The sequence below is a fragment of the Nannospalax galili genome, unplaced genomic scaffold (genome assembly GCF_000622305.1).
Source record: "Nannospalax galili isolate Female #2095 unplaced genomic scaffold, S.galili_v1.0 scaffold606, whole genome shotgun sequence".
Classification (NCBI taxonomy): domain Eukaryota; kingdom Metazoa; phylum Chordata; class Mammalia; order Rodentia; family Spalacidae; genus Nannospalax; species Nannospalax galili.
In genome coordinates, this window is record NW_008355477.1 from 3,381,196 (window position 1) to 3,408,175 (window position 26,980).

Sequence of the window (26,980 nt, forward strand, 5' to 3'; positions counted from 1 at the left end):
GAAAAGATCACCTGTGCTGAACTCAGACTCCCTTCAAACAGCATAATGCCTTGAATAATTTTACATGCTAAGATTACATGCAAAATTACTTTTGAAAAAAGAAAAGCTTCTAATGTGACTATTTTTCTCTCGGTAAATTTCTACTGTAAATAACTGTAGCCATCCCTTTGCAACTCAGTGCTTGTTAATATGATGATATTAAATGATGAACAGTTCTTTAACCCTTTTCTGGAGTTTAGATATTTGGTTCATCAAAATGCCATATCCATCACCTAACTTTGTTTGCTATATATTTACTATATACTTTATGAACATGAAAAAGTTTCTTGATTGCTTCTTCACTCTAAATATAATATGCTCATTACAATAAAAATCAAAACAAAAAGATGAAGAGCCTGTTGGCACAGGGCTTTCAATCCCAACTACTTGGGAGGGGGAGGCAGGAAGATGTCACGTTTAAGGCCTTTCTGGGGATAGAGTGAGTTCAAGGTCAACCTGGGTAACATAATGAAACTCTGCCTCAAAATGCAAAGGCAGTTGAGGATGTAATTCAGTGTGTTGTCGTTTGCTTTCAATTGTTGTGACAAAACACTCTAACCAATACCAACTTGCGGAGGAAAGGGTTTATTGAGCTTATATCTCCCCAATCACAGTTCATCACTGATGGAACCCAAGATAGGAACTCAGGGCACGAACTTGGAGGCAGGAGCTGAAGCACAGGCCATGGAGAATGCTGCTTACTGGCTTCTTTCCCTCGCCAATGCTCAGCCTGTTTTCTTCTACAATACAAAACAACCTGCCTAGGCAGGCGTGACACCACCCATACCCTCCCACATCATTCAACAATCAAGAAAATGCCTCACTGACATGACCACAGGCCAGTTCAATGGAGCAGTTCCCCAATTTAGGCTCCCTCTACCCAGGTGTGTCAAGTTGATAACTAAAGCTAGCCAGCACACAGTGGTACAGCAGTTGCCTAACATGCACAAGGCCATATGTCAATTCACAGTCCAGAAAGGAAGGATGGAAGGAAGGAAGGAAGGAAGGAAGGAAGGAAGGAAGGAAGGAAGGAAGAGGGAGGGAGGGAGGGGAGAAGGTGGGAGGGAGGGAAGGAGGGAGGAAGGAAGGGAGAGAGGAAGGAAGGAAAGGAGAAAACAAAGAAAACATTTGGAACCTACCTTGTAGACATGACGACTGTCAATATCGTCATTCATTAATTGCGAAAATAGGATTTTGTGGAAAGTGTTAAGAATTCATTTAAATTACTTAAACAATTTGTTATATGTGGAAATCACTAGATAATGAAGTGACAATAAATTTAATGCATTAAAATCTTAATTGTATGTACAAAAATTTTTAAACATGGCTCTGTTCTTCTCTTCAGATAACCTGTCACCTGCCTGTGTATCAGTTATGTACTTTGAACATGCTTTTAATTGTCTTTCTTCTTCCCTCTTTCCCTCCCTCCTCATATATTTAGAATGGTTATTTTTCTATTTCAGAATATTTAATATGTACTTTGGAGCTTAAAGGCAATAATACAAGTGATCAGTTTTCCATGGTCCTGATTCTATTCCTGGTTTCCATGGTATTTCTATCAGAGGAATCCAGAAAAACATAGGACACACATTCAAATTTGACCAGATATTAACTTGACAGCTCTAAAACACTAGAAAAAGGGAACTTCAAAACGTCAATAACATTTCTTGCTGGGCATGGTGGCACATGCCTATAATCCCCACACCTGAGAGGCTGAGACAGGAACAATTCAAGTTTGAGAACATTCTGGTACACATAATGAGTCTGAGGCCAGTGCAAGTCACATAGTGAGACTTCTGAGAACAAAACAAAACAAATATGCATTTTTCATAACATGCTATTTGCATGTTTTTGAAATGAGTAGTAGAGGATAAGAATTACTTTAGTCTGTAAGCATTTGTCAAGAACTTTTTTGCACCATCTCCAAAGTTGGTCTTGAAAATTCATATTTTCTCCATTTATATTCATGTAGCTAACCTTTCTTCACTTATATTTAATTCAAATACCTTCCATATCCTGATGTCAAAATTCCTTAAGCATTTTTTTTCCAGAAAGTAGACACAGAATAGCAGGGCTAAATAATGCTTCTTGGATTTAGGCAGATTTTAGGGTGAGGCCTACTGCTTATTGTGCCTGCCCTCATTTCCCGACATCTCTAAGTCTGAGACCCAGGTCCTCCTAGATCTAGTTTCCATTTCAGTTTCTGATAAAAAAAAAAAAAGTGAGAAAGATGATCACATCAATTTCTGGGACAGGACTCAGCAAAGTCACAGTTCTTTGTTTGATCCATGCCTTTTCAATGTCCATCTGTTTTTGTCAGTGACTGTCTTATGTTCTGGTTATTGAATGTCTAAACTATATCTTCTTTCTAAGGAAAATCACTGTAAGGTTATATCAGAAAAAAGGCATTGGTTGTCTAAACACTGTCATTTGGTCAACCTTGTGAAGTTAAATTCAAAAAACATAACTGATCATAGTCAACTGGGGAATTTGGGAATTAGAGCAATGAATTTCTAGTTAATAAAAACTGTTCTTTAAATTGAGGTTACTTTGGCTAGTGGAAATGTACTATGATTGAAGAAATGTCATAAAAATGGGCATTTCTGAACAACTTGGAGAAATTCATTCTGTGTAGAAAATTCCCCTCTGATATTTGGTTTTTATGGACATTTCAACTATTCAGAAGACATGTGAAAATAACAAAATATAAATTTAGCAAAATTTAAAATTTCCAAGATGTTTTATTATTTTTATTTTTTCTATTTTGTATATAGAAGACTCACTGAGTCCATTCAGAGTTTGTCTTTATCTATATAATAGCATGTAACAGATATTATTATATGTATTTCATATGCATTAATTAATTGGATCAGGTTATACATTTTGAAGTAGGCACTTAGGATCATTTTGCAGATAAATAAATAGTATTCTATATTGTACTCTAAATAATTTATATTGCTTCTCCTCTTCTGAGTTTCCTGAAGATGTGGAAGAGATATATTAGGTATAGGAGCTGATCTCAGTTACCAATCGGATAAATCCATAGCAGTAACAGGGAAAACTTGCTTTATCTGTCATGTTATAGGAAATTAAAGGGCGAAAGGAACATAAAATGTCTAAATCCGGACGGTGGGGAGATCTATAGTGGGAACTCAGTGCTATTCCTTCATCAAATCAATTATATTGGAAGATGAAAAAGAATAGAAAAAGGAATAGACATAGACTAAGACACTAAAAGGAACCTGATTATATCACAATTATTGAGCCTTATGTGGATACTGACTGAAAATTCAGTGTTATTAAACCACTATTGTTGAAATGTCTAATACATAACTTGCTCTTTAAAAGTCCTAATTATTTATAGCATTACTAGCGGTTTAGATCAGAGAGATCTTTTCATAGGCCTTGGCCCTGTAATTCCACAATGAGTACATAGATCAGAGATGATTAGAAATGTGAACAAAGACATACACAAAGGTGTTTAGAGTAAGAACATATACAATAGCAAAAAATGCATATTTGGAGTAAATTGTGGTCTACTCATATAACAGACTATTTTGCATTCATTTTAAATAACATTTACAGGAAAAGTTTAAAAGTCATGAAAATTCTTGTGCCCTACTATTGAGTGAAGGCCATGACATTGTCTTTGTAGATAGATAGATGATAGATGATAGATAGATGATAGATAGATAGATAGATAGATAGATAGATAGACGATAGATAGATAGACAGACAGACAGACAGACAGATAGAAAGATGATGATAAATGATAGGTGATTGATAGATAGATAGATGATAGATAGATAGATATAGATAGAAAGACAGATGATAGATAGATGATAGATGGATAGATAGATAGAGAGATAGATAGAGATAGAGAGATAGACAGATAATAGATGATAGAGATAGATGATAGATAGATAATAAAAGCTAAATAGAAATAAACTGAAATTTTAGGTAACTGTTTTCACCTAGCATCCTTTATAATACTCACATTTTTCTATTTTTTGTAGATTATTTCCCTTTATATTGAATGTTTGTGAATGTTCATAAAATACATTTTGATCACATTTAGATCCCCTCCCGTGTCTGCACCCCCTTACTAATACCCACCAAATCTCCTATACTCTAATATATATTAATTATATATGTTAATATGTACATATACATTAGGCCTATATATTAGGTTTGTGTCCCCCAAATGCCCTTCAGTGTGAGTTCATTCACTGGAGCCTAGTTAACCTACCAAGAGTCTCACCTTTAAACAGCACTGACTCTCCCCTTCCCAGCAGCCATCAGATGCCAATGCTCCCTAAGGTATGGTTCGAGTTTCTTACCCACTCCTGATGTCTATGCTGGCATTCTGTCTGACTTGACCTTATGCATGCTCTCACCATTTTTCTGAGTTCATATGAGTAGCTGACCAGCTATCTGGAAAACTCTGTTTCTTGGGGCCGTCCACCTCCTCTGAACTTACAATATTTCTTGCCCCTCTTCAGCAATGATCCCCAAGCCTTGGGAGGCAGAAGTTTGATATAGGAGTCCAATTCAGAGATAAGCAGTTTGCAGCCTCTTCGTGTCTGCACATTGGCCAGTTGTGGTTGTCTATGTTAATCACCACCTGCTGTATAAGGATATGTTCCTTATGATTAAAGAAAAAGTATAACTATTTCAAAATTGACAAAGAGTTAAAGTTCCCATAAAATTCAGATTTAGGTAATTGTTTTGAATGATGAAAATGTAACACTATTATATTTCTTGTGGTGAAGTTCTAGATATACACAGGATCAAAAGGGAAAAAAATTATCCCAAAACATTTCATGTGAAATGATGCTGCTACTTAAAGTGCCAACCATTTTGTATGTGGAGAAGATGAATAGCGTGGCTTGATTCACTACCGGTCTGCAGATCCCCGCTGTGCATAAGCATTCTGCATTGTTTCTTCATTCATTTCCTCCAGAGTCTCAAAGCTTAAAAACAATGTTGATTTTGTTTATTTACAGGCCTTCAGACAGTGGGGATATTCCGAGTTGGAAGCTCAAAAAAGAGAGTAAGACAAGTAAGTGGAAAGTGAAAAGTGAATGTTATATTTTCCATTTCACTTGATTTTTAGTGGAATAACTACATGTAAATGTCAAGTTTTTTAAACTATATTTTCTGTAACAAAGTGGACATATTCAGTAAAACTATAATATAATCATTTGATATAATTTTAAACAGAAAAAAGGGAAATTTTCATGTTTACAAAACAAATTTAACCAAAAGAAATCACATTTTCTAAGTGGATCAATACAAAAAAAAGTGTGTTCAGTGGCTAGTCACACCAAAGTTCAAGTTTATGTAAATTCACTTCTGAATATGTTTTCATAACACTCCAAGCAATTATAATATAATTCCTTCCTGGAAAATGAAATACACTTCAGAAGCTTAGGAAAGTAAGTTGAGGTCAAACATCTGAAAGAACATGTTTGGATGTGTCCATGCCATGTTTGGCAAAAGAAAACTATTTTATAAACAGGTTAACTGTAAAAGCAAGACTCAGAAAGTGCGGGATAATTGTTAGTCAATAGGAAATAATTACCAAGTGCCCAGTTTTAACAAAATGTGCTATGAAAATCCCACTCATACTGTCATCACATCTGATGCTACATTTATGCCTTCACTTCTGCAGAAACAATTTTTAAGCCTATTTTGGGGGCTCAGCAGTTAAGAGCACTGGCTACTCTTGCAGAGGACCTGAGTTCAGTTCCCAGCATCCACATGGCAGCTAACAACTGTTTGTAACTCCAGTTTCAGGGGATCTAATGTCCTTTCCTGACCTCTGTGGGCATTGGACACATAAGTGCACTGTCATCATACATGCAGGCAAAACACTCACACTCATAAAATACAAATAAATAAAATTAATTAAACCCTATGTTTTATATTTTCAGAACTTCATACACAAGTATTATATTTACATTGTTTCTATTCATTTCTCTCCGCCCTCCAACTCTTTCTTCTCACCCCCACTCCCTCTCAATTTTGTGACCTCTTCTTTTGACTATTATTGTTGCATAAACAGATAGATGATAGATGATAGAGAGATAGAGAGATAGATAGATGATATGTATATACATAGAAACTTTGCTGAGTCCATTTAGTGGTGCTTGTATGTGTATGTATTTAGGACTGACCACTTGGCATTGGATAATGTATCACAGGGCTAGTCCCTGGAGAAAACTGGTTTGCTCTCCCTCAGCATCCATTGATTGCCTATAGCTCTTCACCTAGAGCTGCAGCCTTGTCTCCTGTCCACACTGACCTGTCCACTCGTTATGCCATCCAGGTCTTATAATCTTTCTGCTCCCTCTTTTGTGATGTTTCCTGAGCTTTTTAAGTTTCCGTGAAACCACTGGCCACCTACTCATTTTTCACAATAAGACTGTGTTCCTTGATTTATTTCAGCACTGCACAATGTTCTTGCAGCAGAAGTTTGGTGTTAGATTGTCCAGAATAGTGTTCTGGAATCAATGAACAATTTAGGAGAGTGATGGATAATTCTTATCAGACAGAGAGATGATGAGTGCCAGCAATAACTCCTCAGCTTTATCTGGATCCACAAAAAAAAGGGAAAAGAAACTGCATGGGGACTTAAGTATACTAAATAAAAATGAAATTAGTCGTAACTTAAGACTAGATTCCAAGTATGAAATATGCTTTAACTCACTCACTTTTTATGTCACTTATCAGCACAGTGCACATTTTTTCCAAAAAGAAAAAGCTAGGACTGGGGTGATGGCATAATGGATAAGAGCACTTGCTATGCAAATATGAGGGCCTGAGTTCAGATCCTACAACCTGCATTTAAAAATCTATGTATGAAATGCACAAAACTCAATAAAAACATACATATAAGAAATGTGGGCATGGGGGCTGGAGAGATGGCTCAGCCATGAAGAGCACTGACTGCTCTTACAGAGGACCCGAGTTTGATTCCCAGCACCCACCTGGCAGCTACGAACCGCTCTTAACTCCAGTTCCGCTTTTAACCTCCACGGCATTGCATGACACAGATGCACTCATATACATTCAGGCAGTACACTCATACAGATAAAATAAAATTAATTAATTAATTAATTAGTTTTAAAAATCTGGGCGTGGACACACAGCTGTAACTTCAGAATGGGTGGAAGCTGGGGGCAGAGACAGATGGATCCCTGGAACTCACATGTTCCCATCCTGCCAAAAACTGGTGAACTCCAGGTTCAGTCAGTAACCTTGTCTGAACAGAAAAAAGGTGGATAATGACAGATAAATATACCTGATATCCTGTCAGGTCTCCACATGTATGCACAAACACATGTTCACATACCACACACACACACACACACTCATAAACACACAGAGGTAATTACCTTGTCTCTCTACTAGTCTGAAGGATGGAGGAGCCACGAGGACTTTGCATCATTATTGTATGTGTATTTTGAGGGCCCATAATAGGTCCTGAGACCCAGTAAAATGAAATGAGTCACTATTGAATGAATAAAAAAGGAAGTAAATAATTCTTTTTTAATATATTATTGAAAAGTTTTTCCCCCCCTGGAATTTTTATTTGTATGTCGTGTGTGTTTTGTCTGCATGTGTATTCAATGCCCGTGGAGGCCAGAAGAGGGCATCAGATTACCTAGAACTGGAATTACAGATAGATGTTAGCCATCATATGAGTAGTAGGAACCAAATCCAGGTCCTATGCAAGAGCAGCAAGTGCTCTTAACCACTGAGCCAGCTCTACCACCCCTGAAGTAAAGAAGTCTTACAGAAGTTTATTGCACAGTCAGTTCATGAACTTGAATCATTATTTCTACAAAAGAGAATAATGCGTAAGGGAAATCGAGCTGTCAGAGGTGAAAGTAGTGAGTTGAATCATGACTGCCTTCTGCTATCATATTTCCTCCCTGATAAACATGTTAATAGGCTTCATATAATGATTAAGGCAGAGAATATTTCTGGTATTTGCTCATAAGACTACTCTGACTAATTGAAGATAGATTGTATCATGATATTGTCATCTTTTAAATCTTAGTCACAAATATCACATCCACATTTTTAGTTTCATGATGTTCAAAGAAATCTTCTTGGATTTTTGTTGTTGTTGTTGGTGGTGGTGGTGATGGCGGTACAATGGTAAACTATCAAAATTTGAATGTGACACGGAGAAGTACTGTGTAATAGATCAGTTTCTCCCACGTTTACAGTTGACCTAAATTCTCTTCTAACCATTAGCATTTATTCCTGACCTTCCAGTTGTTGTTACTAAGCCCCTTTACATAGATCATTAACAGAAAATCCACACCTAGTTTTATAATAACACATTAAAATATGTATATATGTATGTATTTATAACTGGGTTATGTAGACTCTGTAGACTGAGGTAACTTTGTTGTTGTTTTGTGATATGTATAGACTTAATACCAGAAATTCTGCATCAACAATTTTCCTTTGTTGAGCACTAAATATGGAGGTTGGATGACTACTTAGTGTCATTGGTTTTAGGGTGCTTTTTTGTCAAAGTAGCCTTATGTGCCTTATGTGAATAACATTTGAACCATTGATTTTCCAGTTACGTGAGGAGTTTGACCGTGGGATTGATGTCTCTCTGGAAGAGGAGCATAGTGTTCATGATGTGGCAGCCTTGTTGAAGGAGTTCCTCAGGGACATGCCTGATCCCCTTCTCACCAGGGAGCTGTACACAGCATTTATCAACACTCTCTGTACGTAACACAGTGAAATTTGTGGGAAAATGTCTCTGGAATACCAGGATGTCCAACTCACTCATGAAAATCTTGTGCATGTGTTTTCCGAGAGGCAGTTCTGTCCTTATTTATTGGTCTCTAATGAATGGGCTATTTGGGGGATTTTCTGAGATTTACCCTCGGGAGAATTAGCAAGAAGAAAGTTGCAGTAAAATGAATGGGAAAACCCAAGAAGAATTTGAGATGTTTTCAAATGATCCCAGGGCAGTAGAAAGTGCTGTAAGTTGATGCTTTGAAGCACTGGCAAGAACTCACTAAGTCTGTGCCTAAAAATGAATTGGGGCTTCTGGTATGAGGAAGGATGGAGCCAAGGAGCTCAGAGTAAGAAAGAGGGCAGGACATAGTGCAGTGGCAGTACTTTCAAAGGAACCTTTCCTGGCTCTGCATACTGAAGCCACACAGAAAAAAGCAGTCTGAAAAGGAGAAGTGATATGTCACAGCTGTGTCAGCCTGCACACATTTCTTCCTGTAACGCAGCACTTGAGATGGCATCACTGCTGGGAAAGAATTGTCTGTGATATGTCTTGGTACTGCCAAAAAACTCTGTCCCTTGTGCATTCTTCAAGAGAAAAGGGCTTTAAATGCATTATAAACTCAGATTTCAGAGCATTCCCCAGTGATCAGCCATTGTTATTAATATTTAATGTACACTAAAATCCAATAAGTCAGAATGAGTAACAAACAAGAGAAAGGAGGGTAAAGGAAATAAGGCAGTGGGTTATCTTTCTCATGAAGTTTCTAGATAGCATATTTTGTTAAGTCCATGTGCTTTCTAGAATTTCATAGGGCCTTGTAGCTAAGTTGCCAAAGTAGTGGGGAAAATGGGTAAACGCATGAAGTGGGGCTGGCCTGGGTAACATCTTAAGGCAGATGTTGAAAGAAGAGGGGTCCTCATACCTGAACAGCGCCAGCTCCCCTTGTTCTTACTTAGAGTGCCTCTCTCTGCCTTGTGTAGTGTTGGAGCCAGAGGAACAGCTGGGCACCTTGCAGCTCCTCATCTACCTTCTACCTCCCTGCAACTGCGACACCCTCCACCGCCTACTACAGTTCCTCTCCATTGTGGCCAGGCATGCCGATGATAATGTCAGCAAAGATGGGCAAGAGGTATGCTACCATTAACACAGAGACTTCCTTTCCTTGTTCTTCTGTTGTTATAACTGTTGTCATTAAAGCTCCAACCATCAATATGACCCCACATTTAAAAATTGATGACTCCTCATTTGCACTAGTCACTTGTATCACAGCTGTAGCAAAATACATGACAAAAGCAGGTTAAGGAAGGTGAGGTCTGTTCTGGCTCACAGTTCAATGGTACAGTCCATTATGGTCAAGGTGGCTGAAGCCTGAAGCAGATATACATTCAGTGTGGGACGACATATTCAGTGTGGGACCACAGTCCCGGGAATGGTACCACCCACATTTAGGGTAGGTCTTCCCATCTCAATGTAATGTAAGTTGTCCCTTGCTGATGTGCCCAAAGATGGACTTGTTTCCATGGTGATTCTAAAGCCCCCACATCATCCCTGATGTATGTGTCTATATAAAACAGTGCCTTCTCTGGAGGGACAGTTCCTGAAAGCGTATATAAAGCTGCTGACCTGCTTGTAAATTTCAATGATGCTTCAAAATGAGGCTGGCATTTTCCATAAAGATGCTTTGTTCAAGATTCTAAATTTCCATATGTAAGAGGAAGATAAACAATTAGCTACAGAGGAATTAAAAATTACATAAAAGTAAATACGGCAGTGAGAGGAGGTTACCACTCTTAACTAGCTTGAGTTGTTCCTCTGACTTGCGGTCAAAATATGATATCCTCACTTTAGTTTTTCTAGTTCATCCCTGGAAATCTCATCTGCAATAGTGGCAAGAGATCCTTTTGTGCTTTAAATAACCCCTCCAAAATAGGGATTTGTGGAATGGGATAGGGGTCTATTCTGCTCCTAAACCAGGTATAGAGGAGACTGAAAGTACTGATCTTTGTCATTGTAACTCTGTGTTACCTACAGACAACTTCTGGAGGTAGGTTCACATAGTCCCATGGACCCTTCAGATATAGTCTACTTAGAACTGTTTCTTACTCAGGGCCACTGTGATTCCTTCTCCCATATGCAATCTGTGGATCTCTTTGTCACATTCACACTACCAGATATTTTATAATTTCATCATTGGACAAAAGGGACACCGGTTTCAGTTTTAAATGGCACCCTAGCAGGCACCCTGTTTCAACTTCACCCTCACAGGAGACGCCTTTCCTTCTTTCATCCCATGTGATCATGCTTCTCTCTGACGCTGGTTTTCCCAGGAGGTCTCAGACCTGTTAATAGGTTAACATACTCTGTAAATCAACAGAAACGGAGCCAGAGGCATTCTAAACTCACTTAACCACAGAGCTATTATTTAAGTCTTTGTTGAGCAGAGCTCAGCTGTATAATGGATTCAGTTCTGTGCTTGTCAAACTTAGTTCCCACAGGGCATGGACATATATAATTTTTTTTCACCATAGTCCAAAAAGGCAATTCTGCATTTTTCCTGCTTCTCCCACCATGAGTGTGAGAACGGAACTCTCCCAACTTAGTCATTTATCTCTATGGGAGTTATAATTAGTGAAAGCCCTGCTGCCTCCAGGTTTCATCATATGGCCCCGAAACCTTACTTCAGCACACACAGCTCTTCCGTGAGAATACTATAATTCTCATAATTGTTACATAGCTATATTATCCGTCTGGGTGTCAGCCTTTATCCATATAATAAAAGTGATAGAGTCATCGGCCTGGTGACTGTGTAAAAACAGAGCCCTCAGCTGGAAGGTATGCCAATTGCCTCTCTGATGTTTCTTAAGTACTATGTGAGAAGGAGAAAGTTGAGTCTTGAGTGATCAAGAAGGCACTGAGGGGAGCAAAAAGTTCAGTCCAACTTGCTACCAGATTCCCTTTTAGGAATAATTTTCAGACGTCCTTTCAGTCCAAAGCTCAACAAGGCTCCATTACCTGTGCCAAGAAGACAGTATTCCTGAATAAAAGCACAGATGAACTGCAACATGCTACAGTCTTAGCTCTCCTACTATGTGCTGTTTTTGTGCCAGTCTAACAGGCAAGACATTATTGTGCCCACTTTTCAGAAGTGGAAACTCAGGGACAGGGATTAGATAATTCAGCCCATGTCTCACAGAGAGCTTCTACCCAGGGTCATGTAAGGGGAACATTAGTACAGTTTACAACTCTGGGGCTGTGCCATATACCCTATAGTCACTGTAGGTTTGCAGATTTTCTAGAACAGTATCCCAGCAGGTAAAAGCAGAAGCTTTGAGAAAAAGTCTTTTACTAATTTATACAAAATCATCACATTCATTAGTGGTCAGATGAACTCTATTGACAAGTCAATGGTCAACTGTGCTTCAAACCCCAGCCAGTCTGTTTCTGAGAAACCATGTCAAACACTAGCTCAGAGTTCCTCAGCTTTGCAGAATTGATTTTTATAACAAGTAATTCTTCATTGTAGGGCTGCTCTGTGCATTACAGGTTGTTAAGAGCATCCCTGGCTTCTATTAGAAGATGGAAGTACTATTAACCCCCACCCACCCACACACACAGAGGCTGTGACAACCAAAATCATCTCCACAGATTACCGAGTCTCTTCTTATGTCAAGGGGAGTCAAAGTCACCTCTGGTTCAGAACATCTGGTAGTTTTATAATTCATTGACTTGACTGTTCTTGAACAAATCTGTTAACTTTCCATAATCTGGACTTCCTAATCTGTATTTGGGGAGAGCACCCAAGAAGGATCATGGGAGCCAGTAGTCCCAGCTACTTGTGAGGCTTAGGTATGAAGATCAGTTTAGCTCAGGAGTTTGAGACTTATCAAGGCTTTATCTCAGATAACACTCTGAGAGAGGCCAAGTTTTGTATAAGGAAAATGAAACACCACAGGGAACAGTAAAACTGTACAATGATGTGAGGAGTTACAAGGGTTTCCTGACACTTTTCCTCTAAACCTTCCACCAAATGAAGGACAAAGAACCAATGATTAAAACAAGAGGGAAAGTATAAGGACAGAATTACTTCCTTCAAAAGGTTAGAAGGGACTGGAAAATGTCATCCTGAAGGAAATTGGGCCATATTCATGGAGACCGAATGCCTCTGTGGGTAGATGATTGATCCTGTTAAGACATGAGTTTGGGGAGGATTTGAAAACAGATTATATAATCTGTGTTGTAGATTTATTTGAGAGACACGCACAGAGGGGGGCAGGAAGAGAGCGAGTGAGAGAGAGAGAAACAGAGACAGAGAGAGAGAAACAGAGACAGAGAGACTGACTTAGGAAGCTTTTGTATCAATGGCAGTATAGAAAACAGGAACTCTTTTAGAAATGTTCCATGTAAAGATTCACTTTAAAAAAAAGTCATGTATGCCCTGAGCATATTCTGCATCTCTCTATCATTCTAAACCAATTATTACTGTTCAGGGATTTCCCAATAACTATTCTGAGACTACTGTGGCATCCTAAAGATGGAGACAGTAAGGCACAAGATAAACAGAATTTAGGGTATGTAGTACCAGTGCCTTCAGACACTCAGAGAAGGGCATGGGGTAGAAGACCTGCTAATGGCTCTATGGAGCAGACTGAATAAAGTGCACACTTCAAATGGCCTGTCAGGGATTGAGGACATGTGCCACCTAAGCATGGCCTAGGGGGTGGAGTTTGCTAAACTCCTCTAGTAGAAGCTATGGGTATAGGAAAGGAACAAAAGGGAGGTTCTTTGCTTAGTATTTTTGAGTTGACTTGGCATTAGCAGACTGAGAATGGACAGAGCAGAATGGAGCTAAATATCAAATTATAAATTATGATTAAGAAGCAGAACATTTTCAAGTTCTTCTCTTGCCTATTACTTAGTGTTATGCGTTTGTGAGGTCGTGCTTTGTTATGGATTGCAGGATGGAAGAAAACTGAGCCAGATTTGTCAGGCATCCTTTAGGCTCACAAGGCTTTGCCAGAGCCTTGTCGTTATGAAAGAGGAAGAGGAAGGAAAGCAGAGCTGGGGCCAGGGAAGGCCTGCATTTTCTCATCTACAAAGTGAAAATGATACTTCCTTTCTAAAAGGGACTTAAATCTCAATGCATTCTTAATTGGTGAGATCATGAAATGCATAAACAATGAATATGTATAAAATGAGGAAAATACTTGACCAATTGGTGGTGTTCTAGAGAAATAGTGGTATCTTACTGAATTTGCTGTCTTCTATCAGCTTTGTTTCATTCCGTTTTATTTAGTTGCTATTTACTTTGCCACTTACAGAACAAAAGAAATCTCCAAATACAAGAACCATTTTATTTCTTCTAAAACAACTGTAGTAGGAATAACATTGAAACATCCCGAGCTGTAGTTTCTCAGAGAGTCCAAGAATGTCCTCACTATGTTCTTGTTTAGTGAGAGTCCATGGCTAGAGTCAAGTTTGCAATAGGACTATGTATGAAAAAGAAAAAAAAAAAAAAACACCACTCTGTGTGGAACCATGCTTTTGTGAGAGTCCATGGCTAGAGCAAGTTTGCAAAAGGGATATTTAATAAAAAAAAAAAAAAAAAAAAACACCACTCTGTGTGGAACCATGCTCTCTGATCTTTGAGGAGGCACTTGCCTCTAGGACATGGTAAATTCCTTTGAAACTTTGCCAGGACCCGGCCACCCTTGCAGCAGCCTCCTCCAGTCTTGCTTTAAAGCTCAATTTCCCATCTCTCCATGCTGTGATTGGGTCTGCCAAGCAAGAGTGAGCAGGAGGTACGCCCATATGAGGAAGAGTATAAAAGGCTAACACCAGGCTAGCACCAGCACAGCTGCATGGTTTCACTTCCTACTGCACCACATCCTCCTGGCTGCGGGACTCACTGCCACACTCTCTATTAATTTGCAATGATAACAGCTGCCTTACATGTAAGCTTATCTAGAGAATGAGTTGAAATAGTCTGTGGAAAGCCCCTAGTCTGGTGTCTGGACATGCTAGACTTTTAATAAATGTGAGCTATTTATACAGGGCTTAAAAATGATCTAGGATGCTTATTTAGTGAAGATAGAAGATTTCCTGGAATTGGCTGGCTAATTAAATCATGCAGCAATGGCCTAGCATTGAGTGCTTATATTACCTAGTCAGGCGAATATATATATATATATGCTGAAACATAGGGAACAAAGGTGGGAGAAACTCTCCTTCACAGTTTAATAAATGAACAAAAAGAAAAAAAAGGCAGGAACAAACCACAGCAGCCTGGTCTGCAGCTGGAATCTATGTGCAATTTTACAGACAGATTGTATTGCATTCCCAGAATAGCAACCAGAGAAGCAGAGAGCGGAAATAGAGTTCTGGACTGTCCTTGTACTAAACATTTTTAAGTGAAAACAAAATCATCTATTTCTTTATGTTTTTAGAAAAAGATAAAACTCCAGTATTACTTTAAAGGTGTTTGGGGAAGCTTTCCAGATGACTCTGAGTTTTGAAATGAGGAATTTGAAAATGACACGTACTTGATTTTATTCTTAACCATGAATTTCAAGGAAGAGAATTGAAAAATAAAAGGAAATCTTGTCCAGTTTTATTTCCATAAAATAAAAGAAGGAAAGAAAAACTAAAGGTCCTATAGAAGAGGCATTGTCTTTTTAAATTCATAGTGTTTACCACATAGAATAGCTACTCTTGGTGGCTACTAGTTTACCTGAAAGTACCCTTGCCTTCTAAAAATAAAGCAACCCGTGTTCCATGCTGCAATTGCAGGACAGGAATACCACCAGTTTAGGGTGCCATGGGATAAAGGGAATACTTAGGCAAATTTCACCTTGGTTGTTTGTAAGGATTCTGGAATTATTTGCTAGGCACCAAAATGCCCTCTCAAAGACTGTCTTGATCTTACCAGAATACAAACAAACATCTTTGTCCTGACTGTCCGCAGGAGTCTCAGCTGATGTTAACTAGAGAAATAAAAGGTTACACACCTGACTGATAATTCTTACCTGGGGAAATTTTTCCCCACAGGGTCCTTATAGCCACATCTGGAAACGCTTGTGGTTGTCACAACCGGAGGTAAGGGGAAGCTACTAGTATTTAGTGATCCGAGGCCACTTACGATTTTGCCATACGTAGGACAGTCCCCATAGTAAAGAATGGTCTGGCATCAAATTCCATAGTGGCAAGACAACTTAGCCAGCATTTCCTTCCCATGTGGAAAAAAAAGTAAATAAAAAGAATTGCCAAGCATTTCAAAATATTAGAATATTCCTTATTATAACGATTTGACTTGTAGAAATTGCTCCCAAGATAGTAATCAGCCAAGCACATAAAATGTCTTTTTGAAGATTTTTTGTATATTTAATTGAATTTTTGTATATTTCATTCACAACATCTTAATCATCTTTATACATTCTCTCCCCCATCCTCACTCTCCCAGAACCCCACCACTACATTTCATGCATTCTGTCATTTATGTTAAGACTTATCGAGTCAAGTTAGTGTGCCCAGGCATCCCTCAGTGCAAGTACATCCACTGGGGTCTAGTCAGCCTATCTAGAGTCAGTCCCTTCAAGAATATCAACTCTCCCTCACCCAGCAGTAATCAACTGCCAATAGTTCATTGGTTAAGTTTGGAGTCTGATGCCCATTTCCCCAGATGGGTTTTTGTCTGCTTGAGTTTGCATGGGTTCTGTGCATGCTGACACCATTGCTGTAGGTTCACGTGAAGAAGGTCCCAGGAGCCTGTAAGAGTCTGTTTCCATATGGTCATGCACCTCCTCCCCTGGCTCTTACAATCTTTCTGCCCCTTCTTCTCAGTGGTCCCTGAGCCCTGGGTGGGTGAAATTTAGTATAAAAGTCTGTCCAAGGACCCACACTATGCAGACTCTTATTCTCTACACTTTGGCCATCTGTGGCCTTTTGTGATCATTGTCCTCTGTTGCATGAGGGAGCTTCATTGATGAGAGTTGAGAGATGCATTAGTACTCTCTCTACCCCTTGTTCCACTATGTTCCATGAGTCTTAAGTGTACAGATTCCATTGTAGATGTATCACTTAGGATTGGGCATTACACAGACACTTAATCTCCGTGAATGGCCAGTTATGGAACTCTGTAATAGTCTCTGTCTGTTGCAAAAGAAGCTTCTTTGATGAGTGGTGACTGGCAGACTTGTCTCTAAACATCAGGATCCATATTTAGTACATAGTAAGAAATTACATTTGTCTAAGGATGTGAAAGCCTTAGGGTTTTCTCTAAGACCTATGACCTCTCCAGCCATCTGTATTTGGCTATGTTTACAGTACCACACATGAGTTCCCTCCTACTGAGTGAACTTTAAGTCCAATTATGTATCTGTCGAATACCCCCAAGTTAAAACTGTCACTGATGCCCTAATATATAATTTTGTCCCTTATTTATAACAAAAGAGTACTGAAAATGACACGAATGCCCATCAGCTGGCTGTAGTTAAAATATCATCATCTGTTCCTGCAACAGGATGCTAAAAGCTAATAGAAAGTGAGGATGGAGGACTTTTGGAAACTGAGAGAGCAATGTAGCATATTATGAAGGGAAAATAAGCAACTACAGCTTTCAACAAAAATAGTAACAGAAGCTTCTGGGCAGTAGGCATGTAGGAAAGCATATGAACAGTTAACTCTAGGGAGTGATGAAATTAAGGGTATTTTGTTTCTGTATGCTTACTGTGTTTTTACTTATTAACGCATTGAACATCAGCATTTACAAAATATTTCAGGCTAAGGAATAGTTCTCTTCACTCATTCTGTGCTTCCTGCTAGTTCCACATCCATCATATTTCTTATTTGTCCTTGCTTGTGAGAGTTTTTGTAAAAACAACCCACATTCACTGTTTTCAGTGCCTGCTGCAACCCTGCAAAACCTCTAATCTAGACCATCAGAACTGCTCTCAAATCCCATCCACAGGGGTATGGAATGTCACTGTGAAGATCTGTCACAAGAGAACTTGCACTTGAAACTCCCCCATCATTCTTTCCCCAGCACATGTTTCTCATATTCTCCAAATATCTAACCCATTCTCGGTCTGTTTTATCGGCTGCTTTTTAAGGGTGTTGAAGTCTCATAGATCCCACCTCAGCCCTTGCTGCTTCTTTATCCTTTTCTGTTATTGTTGAAGTGTGGACTCCTCAGTAGTGTACCCTCCTTCTCAACACTGCTAACTTTGGAAGCTGTGCAGTTTGCCTCTACTTCTTCTGTTGCAGTTCATAGGCTAGCTGCTGTAATCTAGACTGTGGTATTATGTCCTGTGTGGTCTTGCTCTGTTGTAATCACCATCCCTGGGGCCCAAGATTGCTCTTCTCCATTCAGAATTTTCTTGTCCTGAGACCCCAATCTCAACTCTGTGCTGACCATTCATGCCTTCCCTGTAGCACTCCTAGCACAGTGACATTCTTGACTCCTCTTGATAGATTTCCAATGCTTTGGTCTGCTCCACTATGAAAATGCTTCTGATCCCTGTTCCTCTGCTTGTCACCAGAGATAATTCTATTTTTCTTCCCAAATATTTTTGCAAATATTGCTACCTCTGTGGTGCCCTCAGGTACCACGGTCTCTTGATTTGACAAATTCATTCTTTGTTCTCACTTTCTGAAAAAGGTGTGTTTATTTTCTTCCTAAGATGTGAACCTTCTAAATTAAAGACTGTGTCATGATTATTATTGGAAATTAAAAAAAATAATGTGATCCATGAATAGTGCCTAGCCTGTGATAAGAACATGTTGAGTAGATTGATCAATAGAGATGTTATAGATCAATGGGTGAAGAGACAGAGGATAAGACACATTGGTAAATGAACGAACATCAGTATTTTTAAGGACAGACAGGATGGAAATGTTGGAAAAATTTTAAGGACAGAGAGGTTGAAAATACACTAACAGTTTTTGCAAAAAATATTTTGGAATTGCAACTTTTTATGTATTGTACTATTTAGATGACTACTGAATTATGATCTTCAATACAAACATGAAGCTAAAGGAACATTATGGTGCCCTCATGGATTCTGACAAAGGTGATATTTTCCTTGCAGAGAAAAATTACTAAAGAAAAACTTTCATGGAATCTTCGGACATCCAGCTTTTTCAGAAGCAACATAAGAATAGTCCATGTATTTTCTTCCCTTGTAGGTCACTGGGAACAAAATGACATCTCTGAACTTGGCCACCATATTTGGACCCAATTTGCTGCACAAGCAAAAGTCATCAGACAAGGAATTCTCAGTCCAGAGCTCAGCCCGAGCCGAAGAGAGCACAGCCATCATAGCTGTGGTGCAGAAGATGATTGAAAATTATGAAGCCCTGTTCATGGTAGGTGATGCTTCAAGGGACAGTTGCCTCAAATGGGTTAAAGAAAATCAGTTTTGTCACTTCCTGGTTTGCAGTGCTGGTTATTGAGTGAATTCACTGGAAGTCAGGTAGCTTCTATAAGAATACAAATTTCCATAATTCTGATGTCACTATAAAGGTTTGTGATTCCATGGTTCAACAGTCATATCATATTTACAAACTTCGTTTTGTTGTCCCTTCAATAATAATCATATGTTCATAGAGTAGTACGGCTTGCTGAAAATTTCGATAAACACTTCCTTTTGGAATTCTGTAATCCTATAAAGTCATGTGTTCATAACCAGCCTCAGTAACATCACATCTCCAAGGTCAGTCTTGACATTCGACCTCCTGCATGAAACTTCACTTTCCTTCCCGTGTCCTTCCCATGTCACTTATCTATGTCCTGAATTCCATTGCCATTCTTATTGATGTTTATTTTGTTCAGCATTGTGTTGCAGTCATCCGTGTTCATTTCCCCTAGCAGATTATAAACACATCTAAAACAAGGGCTGTGTCCTTGTTATCTCCTCTCTATATCCTCTCTACAGTTTTAGAAGTCCCTACATCTGGTAGACACTCAATAAATTTTTTTTGATTTCTATTGAATTACCAGTTCCTGTGTTCCTTCATAAAACTGCATTGCTTGCTCCAACTTCCCTTGAAACAGTAGAACAAATGCCAATTCTCCTCTCGTTCTGTTCTCTACTCAAATTGCATGTCAAAATTTACAGGAACATTCTCCATGTTTATTTTTCCATTCCTCTTGTCAATTTGCAAATACAATAAAGCCCTCCTCTTCCACTAGAGGCTTTCCTGGCTTCTTCTCCTAAGAATGCTAGCCACCTCTTTGGAATCTGCTTAAGAGATTTTCTATAGCTGTCAAATGCCCTATAGTACATTTATTTTTATGCTTGTTACACCCATTTTTGGATACCAGAGAACCAGCAATTGAAGATAGTTGCCGTCTGTGCCTTTTCTATGTGATTGAGACCAAGTCACTCACTACTCAGTCAGCATCAACTCAATTCATTTTAAATGGAAAAAAATAAAAATAAATGATCTAATTCTTAAAGTCATTATTGGAATCATTGATATATGAAAGAACTATGTAGAGTGCAAATGCCTGTCCAAGTGGTAATTAATAGTTACATTAGTTTGGCCGCATGAGCTGCCTTAAATCTCAGCAGTTTAACACCGCAGACATAAATATCTTGTTGACATAATGTTTTGTCAGATATTTAGTGGATGTTCTGCTAAGTAGTGACTTGGGAACTCCAACTCCTTGTATTAGGAGGTTCTGTTATCTCCTAGATTTTGTGGGTATACCTAGAAGGGGCATCCATCATCTGCAGTCAGATTCTATTGGCGAGAACTTATCCGTAAGTCATATTTAACTGCAGGGCAGGCTGGGAATTATATTCTGGCTAGATGCCCAGGAGGAAGAGGAAATGCATTTGCCACAGGGAGCAGTTCACTGAGCTGGTGAGGGGTCTTGCTTCCCTTTGTGTCTCTGAAGTATTGTCCCTGTATTGCACACAGTAAGCTCTCAAAAATGTTGAATTAATCACCAACTATACAAATTTCACACTGTAGTCCAAATCCTCATAATTAATTACATATTTGGATGAATCAAATATCCAAATTTTTCAATATTTTCATCAAGTTTAAAGTCACGTATCATCTTGCCAAGTAGTCTTGGCATTACTTCATGTTCTCTGGACTTTTTTTTTTCTAAACAAAATAATGTCTCTCATCAATCTTATTTCTCTGCTCTAAATTCTGTATTCTTTCCTTCATATGAAACCACAAACCATCAGGAATTTCTTTTCACCTCAGGTACTGACAAGAACTCGTTCTGACCTCCTTGAAAGGCAGAGGTCATTGTAGTTATGTCACGCCTCTTCTGTGCATTTTATGCTGCCTGGAATACTTCAGATAAATGCAAAATATCAGTATTCTATCATTTGTGATCTTTTCAAAATATGACCTTTATTTTTATCATTCTCTCTAAAGAGTGATATTGAGATTCTCTTGGGCACTAAGTAATATACACATTCCCAAGTTACAGTCTTTATTTCTTAAAGAAATACTTCATGAATACCTTTTCTAAAATCCAATTTCTCCACTCTCACTCCTACTACTACTACTGTTAGTACCACTGCTACTATTACTAACACACACACACACACACACACACACACACACCCCACCACCACCACCACCACACCACATCACAAAGTTCTGACTATATTCCTATTCCATGTTTCTTCTCCTTAGCAGTCACCACTACTATAGATAATTTTGCTGACTTCTCTGGTTTGTGGAGTATTTCCTCACCAAACTGTAATTTTTCTGGACCATTCCTGCCTACATTCTCTGTTGTGATAGTACTGTGCCTGGGAAATAATAAAGACAAGATACATGCTGGTTCATGAAAGGCTTGATGGTAACTCTGTGATGTATTTCAATGGAATGCATTATTTCAATCTCACCAGTCCTTACCCTTATGTATGGGAAAATTGGGGGGCATGGAGGAATTAAGTATATCTTTCTTAGGTGTTGGTGTAATCATGCCTGATTTCTTTAGATGGACCATGAGAACTATGTATTGAAAAACAATAGAACAGTAGAGTGAATAGAAGGGTGCAAGGTGAGAGATCCCCATATTGAGGTCTGTAAAGTGGAGCCAGGAAACGTGGCTCTAGTACTATCTCTGCTATATATTAGCTACATGATCTCATCATCTTTGGTTTCTATTTCTTTAGTTATTGAAGGACTAGTCTTGCATGAATGCTACTTAAGATGCCTTCTAAATTGGTCATCTGTGTGAGTTAATGCTCCAGCAGTGATTTCCCCTTTTATATTTCTTTAAAGCATAGAAGAAAATTAATTTCATCACAATGTTTGGTTCTCTTGGCATGTTTGGCCTTTCTGAATCATTTTGGTTATCCCAAGAATGATGGTTGCTTGGCAAAGGTTGTGCATGTAGGTGCACAAAAATCCAACTTGTGTGTGTGTGTGTGTGTGTGTCTGTGTCTGTGTCTGTGTGTCTGTGTGTCTATGTAAAATTTTGGGGATTTCCTTTTGAAAGGTGCTTCCAGTTTTACTAATACTCCAAATAAGGAGCGATGAAACTAGAGGGGATCTGCTGGCTGCTGAGAGTTATCCATTGTGTAGATTGATAGTCCTTCACAAGGTTTATGAGTTCCCATTAAAAAAGATGAGTTATTAGGAGAGGTGACAATGATCTTGTCCTTGAAAGCACAAAGCATCCTGGAAACAGCCACTCCACAGAACTACTGGTGGAAAAGATCGAGGAACCCTAAGAAATCTGGCAGGGACCTGAAGGTTGTTCTGAATGTCCTTCATTTTCTAATGCTGAGACTAGAAAATTCAGGAAAGAACCAGGCTGGTCCCCAGTACAAAAAAGGCATCTAGATTCAGAGGCTAACATTCTTCCAGAGTCAGGCTAGGGTCTAGGGCTATAGCTCAGTAGCAGAGTTCTTACCCAGTATGTATGAAGTCCTGGGTTCTATCCCCTCAAATCACAAAATGGGTTTTTGTAAAGGAGTTACATTGAGTATGGTCTGAAAGTATTAATACTGGAAATGGATCATCATGACAACCTTCATATTCACTCTGTTAAAAGACAAAGGCAATGCCAGGTATAGTAGCACATATGTGTGATATCATTACTTGGGAGACCGAAGCAGGATGATCTCAGTGAGCTGGAGAACAGCCTGGGCTACAGAGTGAATTCCAGGCCAACCTAGGCTGCAGTGTGATACTCTGCCTCGGGCTGCCTCACCCAAAAGCTAGGGCAACAGATTATAATGGTGGTTCTCAATCTTCGGTATGCAACAGAGTTTGCAAGGACACTTGTTGGACATTCAGATTCCTAGGCCACTCTCCAGAGGATTGAATTAAGTGGTACTGGCATGGGGCCCAGGAATCAGCTTTTTCTAATTAATCCCTCAAGGAGCTTTAACTAAATTCCTATCATGTCTCAGGAAATCACATTTTGGAAAGCATAGATTGGGTAGAAGGACCATTAACTCTGGGGATGAGTTACCAAAGTTCATATTGCCTCTCAGTCATTTGTGTGCTATAGGACCTCTCATCCTATGCTTAACATCCCTAAGCTTTCAGTTCCCTGCTATAAAAATTGAGATTAAAGGACCTACTTTATAGGATTTCTTGAAACTTAGAAATGACATTTAAGGCATCTAGCATAGGACCAGAATATATTAGGCACAAAATAAGATTGCTGCTACCCTGGCACTCAAATGGAAACATACCTACCTGCTTTATCAAAGCAATTCAAATGTTGCCTTGGAAAAAGGCAACCCTGATTATTGTGGATGATACAGTCAAGTGCTACCATATGTACATGCACCTAGTCCCTTCCCTGCTCATCTTTCTCTTTTTTCCATTGCACTGATCACCTTTAAACTCACTCTATAATTCACTTATTCATTATGATCACTGGAAGCTAATAGAATGCAAACCTTATAATGGCAGGGAGTTTTGTTTGCTTGTTGAAACAGAGTCTCACTGTGTAGCCTGAGCTGGCCTTGAACTGGCAATCCTCCTGTCTCAGACTCCTGAATGCTGAGATTGCAGGCATATACTTTCACATCTGGTAAAATGAGGTGTTTTTGTTCATCCTGTTCACTGACACTCAAAACATCTAGAAAGTACTTGACAGAAGATGGTATTCAGTAATTATTATTTTTGAATATTTTAATTTATTAATTTTTTGTGTATGAGTGTATTGCCTGCATGTGTGTGAGTGCACCTGTGTCGTGCAATGCCTGCAGAGGTCAGAAGATGGTGTCAGATCCCCTGGAACTAGAGTTGTGGATGGTTATTAGCGGCCATGTGGATGCTGGGAATCAAACCCGGGTCCTTTGCAAGAGCAGTCAGTGCTCTTGAGCCTCCTCTCCAACCTCATCACTAATTATTTTTTGAATAAATAATGCAACCTTCTATTGCCAGAAATTTTTGTTGCTGTTTTAGTTCAGTGCCCACACCCCTAAAATTCCCATACTTCTAAACTGGGACCCTCTATTTCTGTCAACAGCTATTTAAAAACTGGTTAACATAAAATGTTACTTTCTGAGCTGGGCATGGTGGCACACACCTTTAATCCCAGCACTCAGGAGGCAGAGGCAGGCAGATCTCTGTCAGTTCAAGGCCAACCTGGTCTACAAAGTGAGTTCAGGCCAGGTGGGGCTACAGTGAGACCCTGTCTCAAAAAGACAAAAAAAAAAAGTTACTTTCTCAAAACACCAGAAATAGGAGATAAGAATCATTTGTTTTGTAGCCATGTGGGTGCTGGTATCCCAAGTAAGAAGCTTTCGCTGTCTTACGGCATTGACATGCTAATTGTTCTGAAACCTTGTGATTCTGTGATACTGGGAATGTCAGAGAACATGTATCATTACTCTTGAAACTATCAAAAGTTTCAGAGCAGAGTGGAGAAAGCTGTCAGCTCATCCTGGGGGTTAATATTACATGATTCCTATCAGGGGAATTTCTGAGAGGGACAAGGAAGAGAAGACACAATCCTCAGATGCTGTTGAAAAGTCCTGAGTGCAGTGGAGACGTGGGAAAGGCAGCACGCTTCCATTCCATTGCTTGTCAGCCCAAGCCGAAGACTCACTCAGAGCACTTGGGAAATTTCAAATAAGCACGACTGGGAGCAAAGGTCAAAAGCTGTGGTGAGGATTCCAAGCTGGAGAGCCAAGCTTTGCTTTGTGTTCTCTTTGTACCCTGGTGTGAATTAACATTTTTTAATCGTATTTATTTTTATTTGATGTGTATGAGTGTATTGCTTGCATGTGTGTAAGCGCACCCGTGTTGTTCAATGCCCTCAGACATCAGAAGAGAGCATCAGATTCCCCTGGAACTGGAATTATGGACAGTTGTTAGCCACCATGTGGGTACTGGGAATTGAACCCAGGTCCTCTGCAAAAGCAGTCAGTGCTCTTAACCACCGAGCCACCTCTCCAGCCCACGAATTGCATTTTTAAAGAACCTCTCATGCATGCGAAGTCAAAAGGAGTCAAGTAGTCATCCAAGTCATCAAACAAGAAACCACTACTAGCAATATATCAATATAATTGTATTTGACTTCCATTTCCTTTCTAATAAAGAGAACCAGTCTGTATGCCAGAGATTGGTCTAGTTATGTACATCATCAGTATCTCTAAATCATATCACCATTCTATGAGGATTTAGACAAGTCTGTATGCCCAAGTGATGAAGAGAATAACATTTCTCCACCATGATGCTTCTCCACAGAAAAAGAGGCACTTTGATATAGCATCTCACATTGGGAGTTCATTTGTTAGCAAAGAGAAAATGGGGAATAATAGAGACTTTCACAACATTAATACCACTAGACTAATCAAAGCACCTTCCAACATGATGCTCCAGTCAGCAGGTGTGATCAACAGACAGTTCCTGCTGGTGCTTTGTTCACCTGTCCCTGTCTACAAAGACAGAACACTTGTTCTATTGGGACCATACACAGGTGGGAGAGAACCAAAGGATATTACTCCTAAGCTGTTTCCATTGTCTTTCACTTCTTGCCATGGAGCACGACTAGTTATTGTTCCTCTTCTTAAGTTATCCTTGAGGAAAACTCCATAAGCTTGGGCTCTTCTGTTTTGTTATTTCAATACAGTTCCTCAAATACCCAATTCCCTCCAGAAACTTTTGTTGAAATCAGGAAGTGGTGGATCATGCCTGTAATCTCAGAACTCAGGAGGCTGAGGTAGGAGAATTCCTCTGAATTTGAGGCCAGCTTTGGCTACATGGAGAGTTCCAGGCCAGGCTGAGCTACATGCAACATGAGAAACTATCTAAAAAAAATGACAAAGCAAAAATAAAGGCATATTTGTTCATCTTAACTTCCAAATGCTCTCAGATCCTCCTAAGATATTAAATCACCTGTCACAACAGAGCCACAGAAATTTTTCAGGTTGATTTTGCCCTTGTTTGAGCTTTTGCAATCATTAGCAGCCAAATTGAATTATTTCAGTCTGCTTGTTAAGTAAAATGTGTGTGTCATCATGATTTCCAGTGACATTTACTTTTGTTGGGGAATATTGAAGTTTTAAATGCCAAAGCATCCTTCTTGGCCAACTGCAAAATTATGGATTGCATGTACAGTAGGGATGGATCACTCTTCAAGGAGCACTTAATGGTTTGTTATGGTGACTTGGTAAATGGAGAAAACTTGAAAGATTTTTCCCTCTTGGTGGTTTACCGTATAAATCACCTCATAGCACTCTAGGCAATTATTCAAGGTTTCATGCTTAATTTGATAGGGTAGATTTTAATTGTGACAGTTTTATTCCTTCATATGTGCTGTGTTTACATTTTTTCTCTGAAGCAAGAGAGTACAACGTTCTTTAGATTTTTGGAATAATATTATGCTTTGAAAGAACATATTAAAGTCTAAAGAATTGAGTCTCCAGATAAACACAGCCATAAATGGTACCCTTAGAAAAGAATCTAAAATTATCAAATTGTTGACTAAAATCCAGTTGAGATTTTCATGGAAAGCAATGAATTAAGTGAAGAATTACTATGAGCTGCTTTCTTTTTTATTTTTTTTTTTTCATTCCTACCTATAGGGTTGCTTGACAATGAAAGACATTTCCTCTCATGCATCTCTTTTTCTTCTATCTTTTTTTTTTTGAGACAGGGTCTCCCTGTATCCCCAACTGGCCTGAAACTTGCTATGTAGACTAGGGTGGCCTCAAACTCAGAGATCCA

General features: G+C 39.0%; 1 protein-coding gene across 4 annotated transcripts in view; it reads left to right on the plus strand.

Annotated features, from left to right (window-relative positions):
- Nucleotides 1-26,980, plus strand: part of Arhgap6 (Rho GTPase activating protein 6) — a 563,361-nt gene that overhangs the window by 515,485 nt on the left and 20,896 nt on the right. For all 4 annotated transcript variants that reach the window (XM_008852904.3, XM_008852905.2, XM_029555998.1 and 1 more), the window contains exons 6-9: nucleotides 5,046-5,101; nucleotides 8,645-8,795; nucleotides 9,793-9,941; nucleotides 18,992-19,171. In XM_008852904.3, coding sequence (XP_008851126.1) covers nucleotides 5,046-5,101; nucleotides 8,645-8,795; nucleotides 9,793-9,941; nucleotides 18,992-19,171 — 536 coding nt within the window. The remainder of the gene's footprint in view (nucleotides 1-5,045; nucleotides 5,102-8,644; nucleotides 8,796-9,792; nucleotides 9,942-18,991; nucleotides 19,172-26,980) is intronic.